The following is a 15751-nucleotide window of genomic DNA, read 5'->3' on the forward strand; positions in this document are numbered from 1 at the left end:
TCTTGAGAAATAAAGCAAACTCCATTTGTGTGTCATGTAACAAGTTTCCCCACTGCAGATAAACTGTGTGAATAAATGTGAATAAATTCAGTTGGACTTCATGTTAAATCAAACAGTGGATGAGGTGGACTACATCTTCCCTGAAACTTAATAGCCTGACTGATGGCCAACCAGGTCACTGGAAAACCATAATCATTCCTACAGTATCTTGACACTGACAAAAGAGTTTGCAATAAAATGACAAATGATTAAGAGCAAATTATTTTTTTTTTAGATCAATCCTTTTCTGATTCCAGGCTTTCTATGTGTCCACATTGGTTTTAAAACAGAGCTTCTAAAATACAGAGGGACAGTTAATCACACTAGATGAATACATACTTACTATTCTAGCTTCATTTAATTGAACAAAGATGCTGTTCTCTCTGCTTTGTCAGCAAAAACAGTCTGACATCTATATTTTTGTTCTGCATCACGTTTAAAGTAGTTTGTTCATCATCAAACAGAAGAGCAAAAAATACTCACTCAGTAAGAAACTTAATAATGATTAACAGTGAGTCCTGTTCTTATCAGTATATCCTTAGCCTTAGTTACTGTTGGTATCTGCATTTTTGTGTTATTTATGTATGCTGCTAGACCTGGGTAACAAATTTTGTTCCTTCATGTTTTTAACATGTTTGAATGACAATAAACTTGAACTGATCTGAACTGAACTGCTGCTTGTAATTAACAGCTCCACCTATTTCACATGAACTTGCTCATGGCTAGGTTAAATAATCATGGGCTGACAAATTGTTAACCACCTCCATATGACTGCTTTGCGAGACAGCAGTTGTTAGGTTTAGTGAAACCAGACAGTAAAAAGATATCCTGGATTTGTTTAACTTCCTTCATAGTGTGGGCCTCAGGTGCTTTACATCCAGTACAACACCTCAATTATGATGACTTACCCAGTATCCCAGAGGGAGTAGAAGCGCCCACTCCACGGAGCAATATAACCTGAGGTTGAAACACACACACAAACCGTATGAACTCAGAATGTAATGTAATGTTTTCTTCTACACGTATGAATCATCTAATTACTCTGTACTACTTGTGTGTTGCTATGTTGCAGACATGATTCAAGATTCAAGATTCAAGAAACTTTATTTATCCTGAGGATAAATGATGTGATGCTGTGCACCAGTTGCAATACAGAGGTGGAAAAGCAATACAGTGTGAAGAGAGAGTAAGAATAAAGCTATTATAAGGAATATATAGGAATAAAGCTAATAAAATAAAGGCTAACATAAAATAAATAAAACAAGTAACTAAATGCAACAAATGCCACAAAGATTACAGTAACGTAGGTATATACAATATACAACAATACGAACTGTAATTTAGTAGCATAGTTGGAATAAAATAAGTACAAGAACAAGAAGTAAAGGTGAAATGGCATATAAAGTGATAAGTGGCATTATGGCATCAGGACACAGTGACTCCACTGTCCCTCTCAGAACACCAGAGGTAGGAGAAGGGACTTCCTCTGGTGTTCTGTGTTACACCAGGGGGGAATGAGTCTGTTGCTGAAAGTGCTTCTGTTCAAGGTTATCACCTGGTGGAGAGGGTGAGCATTGTTGTCCAGGATACTATGCAGTTTACACAGCATCCTCCTCTCAGACACCACCAACAAAGAGTCCAGTTGGACCCCCAGGACGGAGCCAGCCTTCCTGATGATCCTGCTGATCTTGTTGGCGTCTGCTGCCCTCAGCCTGCTGCGCCAGCACACAACACCAAAGAAGATGGCACTGGCTACCACCGACTGGTAAAACATCCTCAGCATGATGTTACATACATTGAATGATCGGAGCCTCCTCAGGAAATAGAGTCGACTCTGGCCCTTCTTGTAAACAGCCTCAGTGTTCTTGGCCCAGTCCAGTTTGTTGTCCAGGTGTACTCCAAGGTATTTGTAATCTGAGACAACATCTACAGTCACACCACTGATGGAAATGGGTGTAGGGGCAGATTTCCACGGAAATCCTCCACCAGCTCCTTTGTCTTGGTGGTATTGAGATGCAGATGGTTAGTTCCACACCACTCGACGAAGGAGTCCACAACGCCCCTGTACTCCTCCTCATTCCCCTCACTGATGCAGCCAACAATTGCAGAGTCGTCCGCAAACTTCTGCAGGTGGCAGGAATCAGATGGAACTGAAAATCTGAGGTGTACAGGGTGAACAGAAAGGGGGAAAGAACAGTTCCCTGTGGAGCGCCAGTGCTGCTGAACACAGTATCGGACACACCGTCCTGCAGTCTGACGTACTGTGGTCGACCCGTCAAATAGTCCATAATCCAGGAGACCAGGGGAGGGTCCACCTGCATCACCGTCAGCTTGCTCCCCAGCAGGGCAGGCCAGATGGTGTTAAAAGCACTGGAGAAGTCAAAGAACATGATCCTCACGGTGCTACCCGGTCTGTCCAGGTGGGCGCCTGCATGGTGGAGCAGGAAGATGATGGCATCCTCCACTCCTAGTTTCGGCTGGTAGGCAAACTGAAGAGGGTCCAGTGATGAGCTGACCAGGGGCCGAAGAAGTGACAGGACCAGCCTCTCCAGGGACTTTATCAGGTGGGATGTCAGCGCCACCGGTCTGTAGTCGTTGGAGGTGCTGGGACGTGCCTTCTTCGGTACTGGAACCAGGCAGGATGTTTTCCACAGCACAGGGACCCTCTCCAGACTCAGGCTAAGGTTGAAGATATGCTGCAGTACTCCACTCAGCTGGGCTGCGCATGTTTTGAGAACCCTCTGGCTGACACCATCGGGACCGGGATAAGTGGCTTAATGAGCTCTCTCTGGCTTGCTGTCCACTCAGCTTCGTATTGCAATGATCTATCACAACAGAAATTCTGTTCACCACTGTGATTAATCAGCAGGTGGTTCTATCACATATAGGTAACAGATGTGTGATGTCAGTGGATCGATGCTTCTAATCATAACCAGCTATTGTTTTGCATGTGGCATTTATGACCACACTCAAGAATTCAGATGTTCTTTGTCATGGAGCCAACAATATTTCGGCTTTGTGTACAAAGTAACAATGTATTGTGTAAATAAGTTGCAGATGGTCCAATATTGTAGAAAACATCTGCATGAAATGTTAGATCACCATTTGAGAGGATAACACCCAGGACACACTGCCTGCATGGTGGTTGTGAAACTTCCTGGTTTTCATCTCAGCACCCACGTTAACAGACTAAAAATATTCTAGAATAAATGAACTATTCACTGCTCTTTGAGTAAAATTTGCTAAAAACTAGAGTGTCTGGCTTTTTAATGCCAATTAATGAGCCTTTACAAAAAATGAAGGTATGTATTTGCACCACATATCTACATCTTAAGTATTGAGAGATGGGCTGTGTTGTTGGTTTGGTTTGGTCTTTTCATGGGGTTTATGAACTGTGGGAAAAAGTTAGTGCAACTTGTGCAACTTGTCATTCTCTCCACAGCACTGATCTTTCACAGTAACTACTATGTACATCATAGCTCTTGTCAAATAACATGAAACTATGTGAAAATATAAAATCAAACATAAAACAATCACTTTTTCCAGGATAAAGCTGTTATGTACTCATTTTATGTCATGTCATGTCCAACTGATTCAATGTGGATCCAAGTGGCTAGTCAGCTCAACTGCCATCTGTGTGCATAGTAACTATGCGGTATGCATATCCAGCTAATTATGAAGCTCTAGAAGTTTAAGTGAGTTATCTTGAAATACAATATGGTGACTTCACTGTCTAGTTTAAATAAGTTATATTTCCTGAGAAGATGTTTGAAAATGTTTGAGAGTTACTCAGTTGACGACAATATGAACCAACCTATATATGTCAGATAGATGACGGAGAGGAAAACCACTCCAGCAGCCAGTGAGACTCCCAGGAAGAACAGAGTCTGAAACTCCTGTCTGGTCAGTCGGTCCTTCAGGTACTGCAGGAAGACGTAGACCTGAAGTAGCACAAACACACCTGCAGAGATCTAGCACAAAAGGGTCAAGATTTTAAATAAACTCTTTGTTCAACTAGTAAGTAGATCCTGTTTAAATCAGCTGTGAGAACAGAATAACTTGTTTTTGAGACTACTACAACTAATACAGCAGTACAGAGTTTTTAAAGCAGTGCATAAAACCAGCCTCCATGGTAACACTAACACATGGCAAACTGTGGGTGCTGACATTATGAGAATAAGATGAATTTATCATCATGGCAAACTCTGGTTTGAGGGCTTATACAAAGATAGCATCTAAGAATCTAAGTTTGTAGCAGATATCTATGTGGCTCAGGAGGTAGAGCAGTCGCCCACCAATCAGAAGAGAGCGTACTGGTCAGTGCTAGCAAACCGCATCTGTAGCTACTAGTGCAAGATAAAACATGTTAGTATAGATTTAATAACTGTTTTTCAACCTATTATGGCTGAAGGAGGATGAAGAGTTCAATGACTCTGTTGTAGAGGTTATCTGTGCGTCTCAGTTCCAACAATAAGTCCTTTTCTATTGCTATGGAGGCTAATGCTTAAAGACAAGTCTACCCAGTCGTATTGGCTGAGAATGTCCACTCAACAGAAGCAGTTTTTTATTTGACTACAAATAATCATCAGTTTCGGTGAGTAAAATGCATTTTACCTATATTTTATTGTTTATGTTTTTGTCATTTTTTTTTAGTTAATATTGATACTTCTGCTGGAGAGGATGTGTGTGGAGAAACTATGGCTGCAGTGTTTGGAGACCTAGTGAATTGTGTTAACTGGGTCTTTATAGCATTGCTTCAGTAATGGCATTTATTCTGGCTACATGACATGTCTGTCTGTGCAAAGTTCTGTTATACTGCGTTTCTGTATATAGTTGATGGTTTCTATAGCTGTGACATCATAATGGCGTGTTAAGAGATGGGTTAATTCAGGTAGGACACCAGTGAAGGGCTAAATGTGAAATGCATGGCACAACACTGACTTCCAGTATAAAGACTGTCAAATTAAAAATTTATTCCACAGGCCTGCAATGAGTACAGAATACCAGTTTCCAATGTCATTTTCCACTGTACAACCAAACTATGAGTGACTGGTTACTGACCTGCTGCAGCCATGTGTTCACTGGTCCTGATCGGCTGAAATCCCACAAAAGGGATCTGCATGGACAGGACCAGGCCAATGATGTAGAAAGCACTATAGGCTGCAGGGAGATATCAACCAGTTAGGACCAGTTACAGACAAACTACAACTCAATAAATGTGAGTACATTTAACTGACTTTTCTTTGTGAAGAAAGAACACCTTAAAGGTTAAGTCTGGTGATATATTTTCATATTGTCAACAAATTCCATGAAAACACCAAAAAAGCCAACAATGAATTCAATGAAATCATTTGGTCCAAAAGCTCTCACAGAGTCCCAACACAGAGGAACCATTTGCCACAAGGCAGAGGGATAAATAATTCATGGGAGGGGTAGGTGCAGTATGGGACAAAGACCTTAATAAGCGGGAGAGCAGTCCCAATGGTTTTTTCAGCAGTCTTCACCAACCTGCAGGGACACAACCCTGAGGGGCACTTGTCTTTGTAGTAATGTTTTTTTTTTCCAACATGATGATATTCCATCATTGGTGTAGTGGTTTGGCTAGTATGCAAATTGGAGGAGTCAAATGCTGCAGAAAAAATCATAACATTGGTGTTCATTTGTGAAGATTATCTTGCTGAACATCACGTGTGAGTGTCATACACTTTTGTTTGGTACAGAACTTATTTTCTGCATTGATCCAAAACTCAATGAAAAAATAATATTCATTTTTTGTCAATCTGATGCTATCTTCCAGGTTGACCTTCAAAGATACATCATTACTGCACCACTCTATGACAAGCTCACAGAGATGATTGGTAAAGAGGGTGATGGGGCCAGTAGAAACTTAGCCAATAGGTCAATACTGTTTTAACCCCGTTTGCTAATGTCTGTGATGGCTATTCCCAAACTCTTATTTATGTGTCCAGTAAAGTTAAATTACTTCAGCTTACTTTCTAGTCTGCCAAGATATGTTGTCGCAGTGACATACATACATTTTTCATTGTCTGTGTTCAGGACGAACTGAGATCTTCCCCAGGATGCCTCTGGGATGAATCAGATATGTCATATATACTTACTTATTTATTGCATAGCAAATTACAAACTGAACCAAAGGCTGACTAGTGAATACAACAGAGCACTTCTCCTGCTGTTACTATAGTTACTATCACTTAGGCAGTACCCTGACTATGTGTGTGTATGTTAGTTAGAGCATAAATTTACACAATTTCAATATACAATTGTGGTCTTTTTTTCCTTTAATCGTTCAAGCCTTAAACACTAGCTTGAACATGGACAGTTGTGAAATGACACATCATTAATGAGGAAAATATTAATTACATTCTCTTAAATGTGAGCAGAGCTCTGCAGCAGACAGCTTCAATTACTGACTATTTTACACGACTAAGCAAAGTAACAAAGCCAATGGGACAAGTTTAGTATTGATAAAGTAATATTATAAAATATTATTTTCATTAATATTTTACTATTTTTATTATTCCACTAACAACTAACAAATAGATAATAATATCTTAACAACTGAGTCTTGCAAGATTTTGTTTTGGATGCTGTGTTTGTGTGCATGTCATTTGTTTGATGATGTTTTATATCATAAGAGTTGTGCTTCAGCAAAGAATGCACATCCATGAATTTGGGGGGCAGAGCAGTGATGGGAGTGGTGTGTTTATTTTGCTGCTGAGTTCAAATATCCATTATTTCTCTGGCTTTCCATGGCTTTCCACCACTCATATATAATGATGATGAAAAAAGAAATAACATGTTTAATTTATTCTGTTTTAATAGGATATATCAAGCTGATTGCAGATGAAAATACAATACATATCTGTTAAAGCAAAATAAATGTTTTGCAGTGTTTTTATATTTTGTGGCATCTCTTTATGTATGAGAACCATCCACCAGCCTCTTAATGCAGTTTAAAGCACTCAATTAGGCAGTACATTCAATACAATTCAAGTGTTCTTGTTACCCATTTGTATCATCAGACTGGAAGACTATTGCCCTATAAGGGCTGTAAAAATATTTCTGTTCAAATCCTAGGTACTTGTATTTTTTTCAATCGTTGATATTATTTCATTTTTATAATGTCAAAAACAATTATGTGTATTTATCTATGAAGAGAACATGCAATTACATTGGCACTATGTACACTAAATGACAATACATTAACCTATTTCTACATGCTTTTTCATGTTCCTACTAGTTACTCCACATCAATTTTGTTCCAATAAGAAGGACCAAATTATATTACCACACCTTATTTAATTCTTAATATCTTTATGTCCATTGATGGTAGAGACCTCAGATATGGGCACAAAGTTAACAGCAGACTGTATTCACAGAGAAGATAATGAATGATAGCATGGTTAGAAAAATGGGTTTATTATACCTTCAATATAACTCAATTTTTTGTTTGTTCGTTTGTTTGTTTTTTAAGTGTTGCTTTTTTCCCAAATCTAGAGCTTTGTAGAAAATCAATGAGCATGCAGTACAAACCTTTAATGGTTCATACTGAGAAAATGTTTGGTGAGGCTAGGAATAATATTTTTCAAGATATCAATGTACAAACATTGTTTCCCAGATTGGCTGTTTTTGAGAGTGTAAAAATTAAAAAAATAACCAAAGCCAAAGACACATTAAAACATTGGAATTGAATAAAAATATATACTATACTATAGTTTGGGGACCCAAACATTAAATAGACAAGACTGGATTCTGTCTGATTTGATATGGCATGACCCAAATGTGACTGACACCAGACATGCTGAATTTTATGACACAGACAAAGAAACTGCATTTAACATGAGTCAGTCACATTTGGTCTCACCTGGTTCTTTTAAAGAGGTCAGTATCACTAAATGCAATTTTAACCTATCCTTAATAAAACTCACTAATTAGAAATGTTAAGAAGAAATATTAACAATAACTTAACAATAATTTTGCATTTGTGTTTAGTGGGAAAGTCATGCTGAAGGCAGAGAGGGCCACTCCTTCCAGCACATCCTAGAAGGCATGGAAAACTTGGGTATCACTAAAGTAAGCTCTGTTTGAGTTTCTGGCTGGCTGTGTGTGAAAGGGCACTATTGTTTCCAGGGTTGCCAGGATCATCGTCTTGTCCTGGGCATAAGCAAGACACATTTCAGGCACAGACACACATTTCTTGTTGTGTCACTGCTCCTCTTGCTTTGACTCAACCAAAGATCTAGAGAGTAGCTGTCTGTGTGGTGGAGCTTGTAGTGCACTGTTCCACTACCGTAGTACCTGAGAAAAAGAGAGACAGAGAGAGTTTGTTGGATATATAAATGTATAGGATTAAGGCTGTAGGCATATTGTGGTGACCATGTCAGATTTGTAATCATTTCTATCAACCTCAGAGGAATAGGTTGTTACTATTACTTACTAAGTTATATCTCTCTATAGATGTTCTACCAGTGCACATTTGAACACACATAATAATATTCATGCTGAATCCAGCAGGTTAACCATAACTTCAACTTCTTCAAATCTTTTACAGACACATTATCTCCATATAATGGACTGGTGTTGAGTATTAGATCATAGTAAATCATGGAGCACATTTAACTGAACACCACTACAGGATGGTATCAGAAGTGGGTTCTTGTTCAAAAGAAATGATAACTGTTACATTATGATGAAACAAGGCAAGTGACTGACTAATTACGGCATACATGCATACATGTTCGAAGAGTTATCAGAAGGTTCAATGTGTTCAAAATCAACTGTACCTATCTACCAGATACAAAATGGACAAAATCCTCCAAACCTGTGCAGCGGTTGTGAACATGCAGGGTGAGATCATCCATGCAGATGCTGAATGGCATTTTATATTTTGATTTCCATTTATCCCGTATATTTGTAATTACTTACTTATTTGCCCTGCTTATTGTACATGCCCAGAGTGCCTTGATTGTACTCTCATGTATACTTAGAATGTGCTTCTTAATATTATATTTTCTGGTATATAGATTGTATAAATAGTGTCTATTTTAGAGTAAAATGTTAAAGTTTTATATTTAAAAAGTCGTTGTGTTTGGAACCTTGTTATTTTTACTTTTGTAATGACTTTTCAAGTATTAAATGATTTTCTGGTCTGGTCTGTTCCTGGTCTCTTGGTTGCTGAGCAGGCTCATAATTATACAGCTGTGTTCCATCATATGCATACAAATATAGAACCGCTTCAGGTTTCAAAACTCACATTTGGATCCATATTTATTCATGTTAAACTTGGCTGGTCTCCCCTATGTTACGTCACTTCTGGTTTGTCGTTTTTAGATGCAGAAGGAAAATTCGTTCATAAAAACAGTGCCAGAAGTCACTGCAGTGTACATATACTTTTTTTTTTTTTTTTGAAAATCTAGTTTCTGCATATTTCCCTACACATTGATTCACTGTGGTCTCCTACCTGCAAGTTGCAATTTCAGTTTAAATGTAGCAAACAAGAGCTTTGTGACTGCACGTTAGATTGATAAAATATGTCAATACTCAAGCCAAAACATTATATGATACACAACAGTACAGTTCACGTTTTGATGCCAAATTGTAGTTTAATCCTTAAGTGTAAGTGTAAAATTAACAGACTAGCTAGATATTAATAACCATCATAAGGCTGTAAAAGCTAGTATGTCATACTAGTACTTCAGCTTACCTTCAAAAGGATTGCCACTACATGGCTGCAGGACTTCCACTGCCCAGCACCATAGGAGCACCTGGCCGTCTAAACAGTGTCGGTTGATGTGATAAGGATCCAGGCAGAGTGAACCTCAGGTTTGTTTGGACAGGGATGGACATCCACCTTCATAAATACCAGGTCCTCAATGTTGTGCATTAATTGTTTCCACACTAGGAGGTATTAATAAGCTTTTGTTGCACATCGTAGACCCATCAACATGAAATAGTTGAAAATGTCCTTGTATTTTACATAAGGCCACTTCCCCATGTCATCCTTACACTTGTTAATAGTTTGAGGCTGTGTGCCATTAAGATTTCTATTGATGTTTTTAAGTGCTCCCATAATGTTGTTAATTAAGCTAATCAAGCTAACATTAGTTAGCACTCAAATGGAAGTCCCACACAAAAACTGGAATTTGAACCAGCTAATTACTTCTGCAATCCAAAATATGGTGGATAAGGTATGCATCAAAGAACACAGAGGGCTATTACATCCTTGATCTGTCTCAATTACTGTGTTGCTGCAGGCAGAATGTACCTTGCTTGTCTTAAGAGACGGAGCAACAGAGGGTGAATGAGATCAATGTGGAGAGGAGGATGAAGGAGATAGCAGATCAAAGAAGGACCGCTTTATGCTAAATTATTCATTCTGGCAATAATCCTATTGGAAGATGTAGAAACCAAGTCACCCTGTCTCAGCTCCGCCTTCCCCTTTTAGTCTTCATTCTGTACTTGTCCTAAGTTCTAGTAGTCCTCAGTATGGGTTCTGTTTGAAGTTAAACTTTACCAGTTGTGTACTCTACATACTGATATATCATTATGTCCACAGGATTATGAACAGGTATGGTAGGTATTAGGGATGGGCATTTAAACCACTTTTTGAAGACGATTAGTCATGACATCATTAACACATGCCCTCCACCCACACCAAAATAATATGTCGTCATGTCAAGCCATATTTTTGCATTGACATGGACACATGCACTAACTTTACCTCCCAAGCTCCACTCATCAACAATGCACCTCTGACTAATTCTCAGCAGTGTGTGCTGCAAGTCTAAAGCACTTGAAATGTTCCAGTCACCGTCGAGGTGGCAGGTGACAGTGACATAAAACTCTAACGTGAGAGCTGTCCATACATCGGTTGTTGTTGTTACTTTCTTGGCTTCCATCAAGTTGTTTTTTAGAGCTGGAACTTCCTTGTTGTACTTTTCCTCAATCTGGTCAGTGATGGTCTTCCGTGAAGGCATAGTGTGTTCGGGTTCAACAAACTCCCTTAGCCTTTGACAGCTCTACTCCTCCGAAAATGCTAAGATGAAGCATATCGTCTGAAATCATTTAAGTCACCAAAGCAGTTATTTATTCCTGTTGTTTGCTGTCACATGAGTGTTTAGGTACAACAAAGTCACAGTGTTTTCTGTAAGCACTGTTATCTTTTCTGATGTTTACATTAATCAGGAGATCTGCTAGAGTATTGTAGCTATGGTAGCACAATCACAATGCTGGGCTGGCTAAACATACTGTCTGCTTACAGTGGTAGGCAAGCAGAAAGTGCTCAATAATTATTCTCATAAGCAGTTGTTTATTGTTGGGATTCTCTACTCTTCAGGGTCAGATAGCAGAGTGCTGCACAGGCTTTGACCCCCATGAGAACAGTTCAAAGCAGAAAGACATTAACACTGTAGGTATTTGTTAATTTATCGCAAGTCATATCATTATCACAATCTTTAACAGTGATATCGCATATAGCATGTTTTCCTAATGTCATGTAGCCCTAAAACACAAATCTCCTCTCACCCCCACCCAAATAAAAATAAGTCAAATTAAAATAGACATTCTGTAGGGGCTGTGGCTCAGGAAGTAGAGCGGTCACCAACCAATTGGAAGGTGGTTCGATCCCTGGCACTTCCAGTCCACGCTGAAGATCCTTGGGCAAGATACTGAACCCCAAAATTGCCTCCAATGTGTCACTGGTGTGTGAATGTACGTGTAGGTGTTAGAGAGCACTTAAATGTATAGAACAAGTGTTTGCATGAATGTGTGTGTGAATGGGTGAATGTGACCTGTAGTATGAAGTGATTTGAGTGGTCAGTCCGACTAGAAAAGTGCTGTGTGCAGTCCATTTGCCATCCAGGATAAACAGACAGACAGCCAGACACCCCCCAAAACTGTATTTTCTCTACTTTCACAAGTTGTCTGTATATGACCTTCAATTAATGTGAACATAAACAAACTATGACAACAAACTGGTTTCAGGTATGTGGATGACACTTGGGTTAAAATCAAAACCAGAGAGGTGCAAGCCTTTTCCAAACACATCAACTCTGTGGACAGTAACATCAAGTTCACCAGGGAAGATGCCAAGAATAACAGTTTGCCCTTCTTGGATTGTCAAGTCAATATAGAAAAGGACCGAAGCCTCCACATTGGGGTATACAGAAAAACCCACACACACAGACCAATATCTTCTTTTCGACTCACACCACCCTTTGGAACACAAGATCGGGGTTATCAGAACTCTGCAACACAGAGCTGATAACGTACCCACAAGCTCACAGGCCCAAGGGGAGGAACACAGGCATCTGAGGGATGCCCTCAAAACTTGTGGTTACCCCACCTGGACCTTTTTGAAAACGGCAGCTGGTTCCAAAAAGAAAACCATTTATGTGGTGGGGAAAGAAAAACAAAACAAAAGAAACAACATAGTTATTCCATATGTGTCCGGGTTTTCGGAAAAACTCAGGAGGATTTTCAACAAACACAGTATCCCTGTGTATTTCAAACCCAGCAACACACTCAAACAGAGACTGGTACATCCAAAGGACAGAACACCACACACTCACAAGAGCAATCTGGTGTACGCAGTCCAATGTAATGAAGAATGCAATGACCTCTACATTGGCGAAACAAAGCAACCATTACACAAACGCATGGCCCAACACAGGAGAGCGAACTCTTCAGGTTTGGACTCTGCTGTCCATCTACATTTAAAGGAGAAAACCCATTCCTTTGAGGACAACAAGGTCCACATCCTGGACAGAGAGGACAGATGGTTTGAAAGAGGAGTAAAAGAAGCCATCTATGTTAAAGTAGAGAAACCATCTCTAAACCGAGGAGGAGGTCTAAGACACCACCTATCTCCAATATACAATGCCGCCCTTTCATCCCTTCCCAGGAGACTTAACAATTTGGCCTCTAGGAAAAACAACCTTTCACATGTGACTCGCATCATGTGACTCCAACGACTGTCGTTACAACACAATGGGACACTAACGAAGTTGAAACTATTGGTTTCTACCAACGACTGTCACCCTAACGACTGTCGTTGACACATGGAACACAAAAGAGCCATGACATCATCGGTCTGGTGAAAGCCCCCCACAGAGGTTAAATACTTGGGTCTCCACACCAAAAAATCAGTTGGACCAGTCCCAGCCTGGTCAGATGCGAACACGAACTGACGAAGCCTCTTGGATGAGAGGTGAAACGTCTTCCAGACTATAACTAAGTCCAGTTGCTTTCGATTAAACCTTTCTTTGGATAACTATGACCTGGATGAATGAGAATATTCACAGAAAACAAACTATGCATTTTTATGAGCATTTGTGTGGGTTTGTGTGTGTGCATCTTACCTATGTAGACCCTCCTACTAAAGCGTTGCATGAGCAGTAGGACAAACACATGAAGAGAAATAAGGTTGATGATGAACACATAACCGCCCCAAGCTGAAACCTGTGAGACATAACAGACTTTATGAGAGTGAAATGCAAAACTTAAAAAAAAAACAAACTGTAATTAATATATACACACATTCTCACCTGCATTGAGATGTATGCAAGGAAAAAATACATGATTACTTTTCTGTTTCTTCTTCTCCTCCCCCAGTCAAAATATATGCAGGCTAGGTTAAATGGCAACTCTAAGTTGCCCATAGGTGTGAATCTATATGTCAGTCCTGTGATAGACTTGCTAACAACTGAGGCTATTGGGATTGGTTCCAGCCAAAAATATCAATGAACCATACATATGAAGGACTCACTCCAAGGAATTGTTTGACAATTAAATGAGGACTAAAACACTACTGCCCTACATCCAGCCCTCACTCATCTGGACTCCAAGAACTCATATGTAAGAATGCTGTTCCTTGATTTCAGCTCAGCATTCAACACAATCATCCCCAAACAGCTAATACAAAAACTTGGTCACCTAGGTCTAAATACACCCCTCTGTAACTGGGTGCTGGACTTCCTCTCGGGAAGACCACAAAAAGTGCAGGTCGGCAGCAGCTCCTCCAGGACAATTACACTGAACACAGGAGCCCCACAAGGGTGTGTGCTCAGTCCGCTGCTCTTCACCCTTCTGACCCATGACTGTGCACCAACCCACAGCACCAACCACATCATCAAGTTTGCGGATGATATGACTGTGGTGGGCCTCATCACTAACAAGGATGAGGCCAACTACAGGAAGGAGGTGAGCCTACTGAGCCAGTGGTGTAAGGACAACAATCTCTTCCTCAATGTGGGGAAGACCAAAAAGATTGTGGTTGACTTCAGGAGAGGTCAATCATGGCATCCCCACTGACCATCAACGGTGCTGCTGTGGAGAGGATGAGCAGCACCAACTTCTTGGGGGTGCACATCTCTGAGGACCTCTCCTGGACCAGCAACACAACATCACTGGCCAAGAAGGCTCAGACACGCCTCTACTTCCTCCACAAACTGAGGAGAGCACATGTTCCTCCCCCCATCATGTGCTCCTTCTACCGGGGCACCATTGAGTGTCGTCACTGGCTGCACTGCCTCCTGTAGGAAGACCCTGCAACGCATAGTGAATATAGCCAGCAAGATCATTGGTGTCCCTCTGCCCTCCCTCACAGACATTTTCCAGACCCGCCTCACCCGCAGAGCCATCAGCATTGCTGGGGACTCTTCCCACCCCTCCCACTCTCTCTTCAGCCTCCTGCCCTCAGGGAAGAGGTACCAGAGCCTCCGGGCCCGGTCCTCAAGACTACTGAACAGCTTTTTCCACCAGGCTGTCAGGAAGCTGAACTCCACTAACTACCTCCCCCCTCCGCCCCCTGCCCCTGGACTCTAGCACACACATTCACTACATACAAAGACTCTACCTCAGCCTGCACACTAAATCTACACCTTACTTGTTCTTGCACTACCGCCACTGTGTACTTTGTCTGTTATTTTTACTACACCTATTACTTTTTATACTTTTATACCTTTATACTTTTTTTTATATTTATTATGTTACTAGGAAGAGAGAAACGTTTTTTTGATTCCTCTGTATGTCCAATATAGAGAAATTGTCAATAAAAACTCTTTGAATCTTTGAATCTTGAATCTGCTACCTCAGAGTAAGACTTGCAACTAATTTATAAAATATCCTACACTGACTTGGACAAGGAGCAGGACTACTACTACTACTACTTCGATAATAAATACAATTTTAAAAATAAAACAGAGAAAATAGCACCACCTTTTGTTGTGTACAGGGAAATAATAGGTAACAGAGCTATCTAATGTAGGTTATCCGGGCAATAAAAAGTGGCCATAACCAATAAGTAGTGCAAGTCTTAAAATTATATTTACCAGCAAGCCATTAACCTTTTCAGCAGATATAATGTTTATATACAATTTTAACTTGTGAGCAAGATAACCTTTGATTCAGTTGCATGACACATCCTAGTTACCTTTGTCCAACCTTTGCAAATTGGGCAGTATTACACATGCATTCCAATTTTGTCAAAATTATAAAGATTGATGTCATCAAGCATTTCCAGCATTTCAAAAACATTTCTCCTCTTGTTTAATATCTCTGTCAGAATGCATTCTCCTGCCAACTCTTACCAGGTTTGGACACCTCTGGAAACTCTCCTTTATATTTTTCAAGATACAACTAATTTAAGATAGTTGATAAAATGCAACATGCTTTTTCTTCTTTTCTTTTCTGT

General features: G+C 40.0%; 1 protein-coding gene across 1 annotated transcript in view; it reads right to left on the minus strand.

Annotated features, from left to right (window-relative positions):
• Positions 1-1124: 1124 nt before the first annotated feature.
• The window catches only part of LOC108886100 (dolichyl-diphosphooligosaccharide--protein glycosyltransferase subunit STT3B-like), a 41645-nt gene continuing 27018 nt past the window's right edge, over positions 1125-15751 (minus strand). Inside the window, 4 exon segments of the mRNA XM_051076271.1 lie at positions 1125-2864; positions 3854-4010; positions 5101-5199; positions 13419-13518. Coding sequence (XP_050932228.1) covers positions 2750-2864; positions 3854-4010; positions 5101-5199; positions 13419-13518 — 471 coding nt within the window. The 3' untranslated portion in view covers positions 1125-2749.

This window comes from Lates calcarifer, linkage group LG15 (genome assembly GCF_001640805.2).
Source record: "Lates calcarifer isolate ASB-BC8 linkage group LG15, TLL_Latcal_v3, whole genome shotgun sequence".
NCBI classification, from domain to species: Eukaryota; Metazoa; Chordata; class Actinopteri; family Centropomidae; genus Lates; species Lates calcarifer.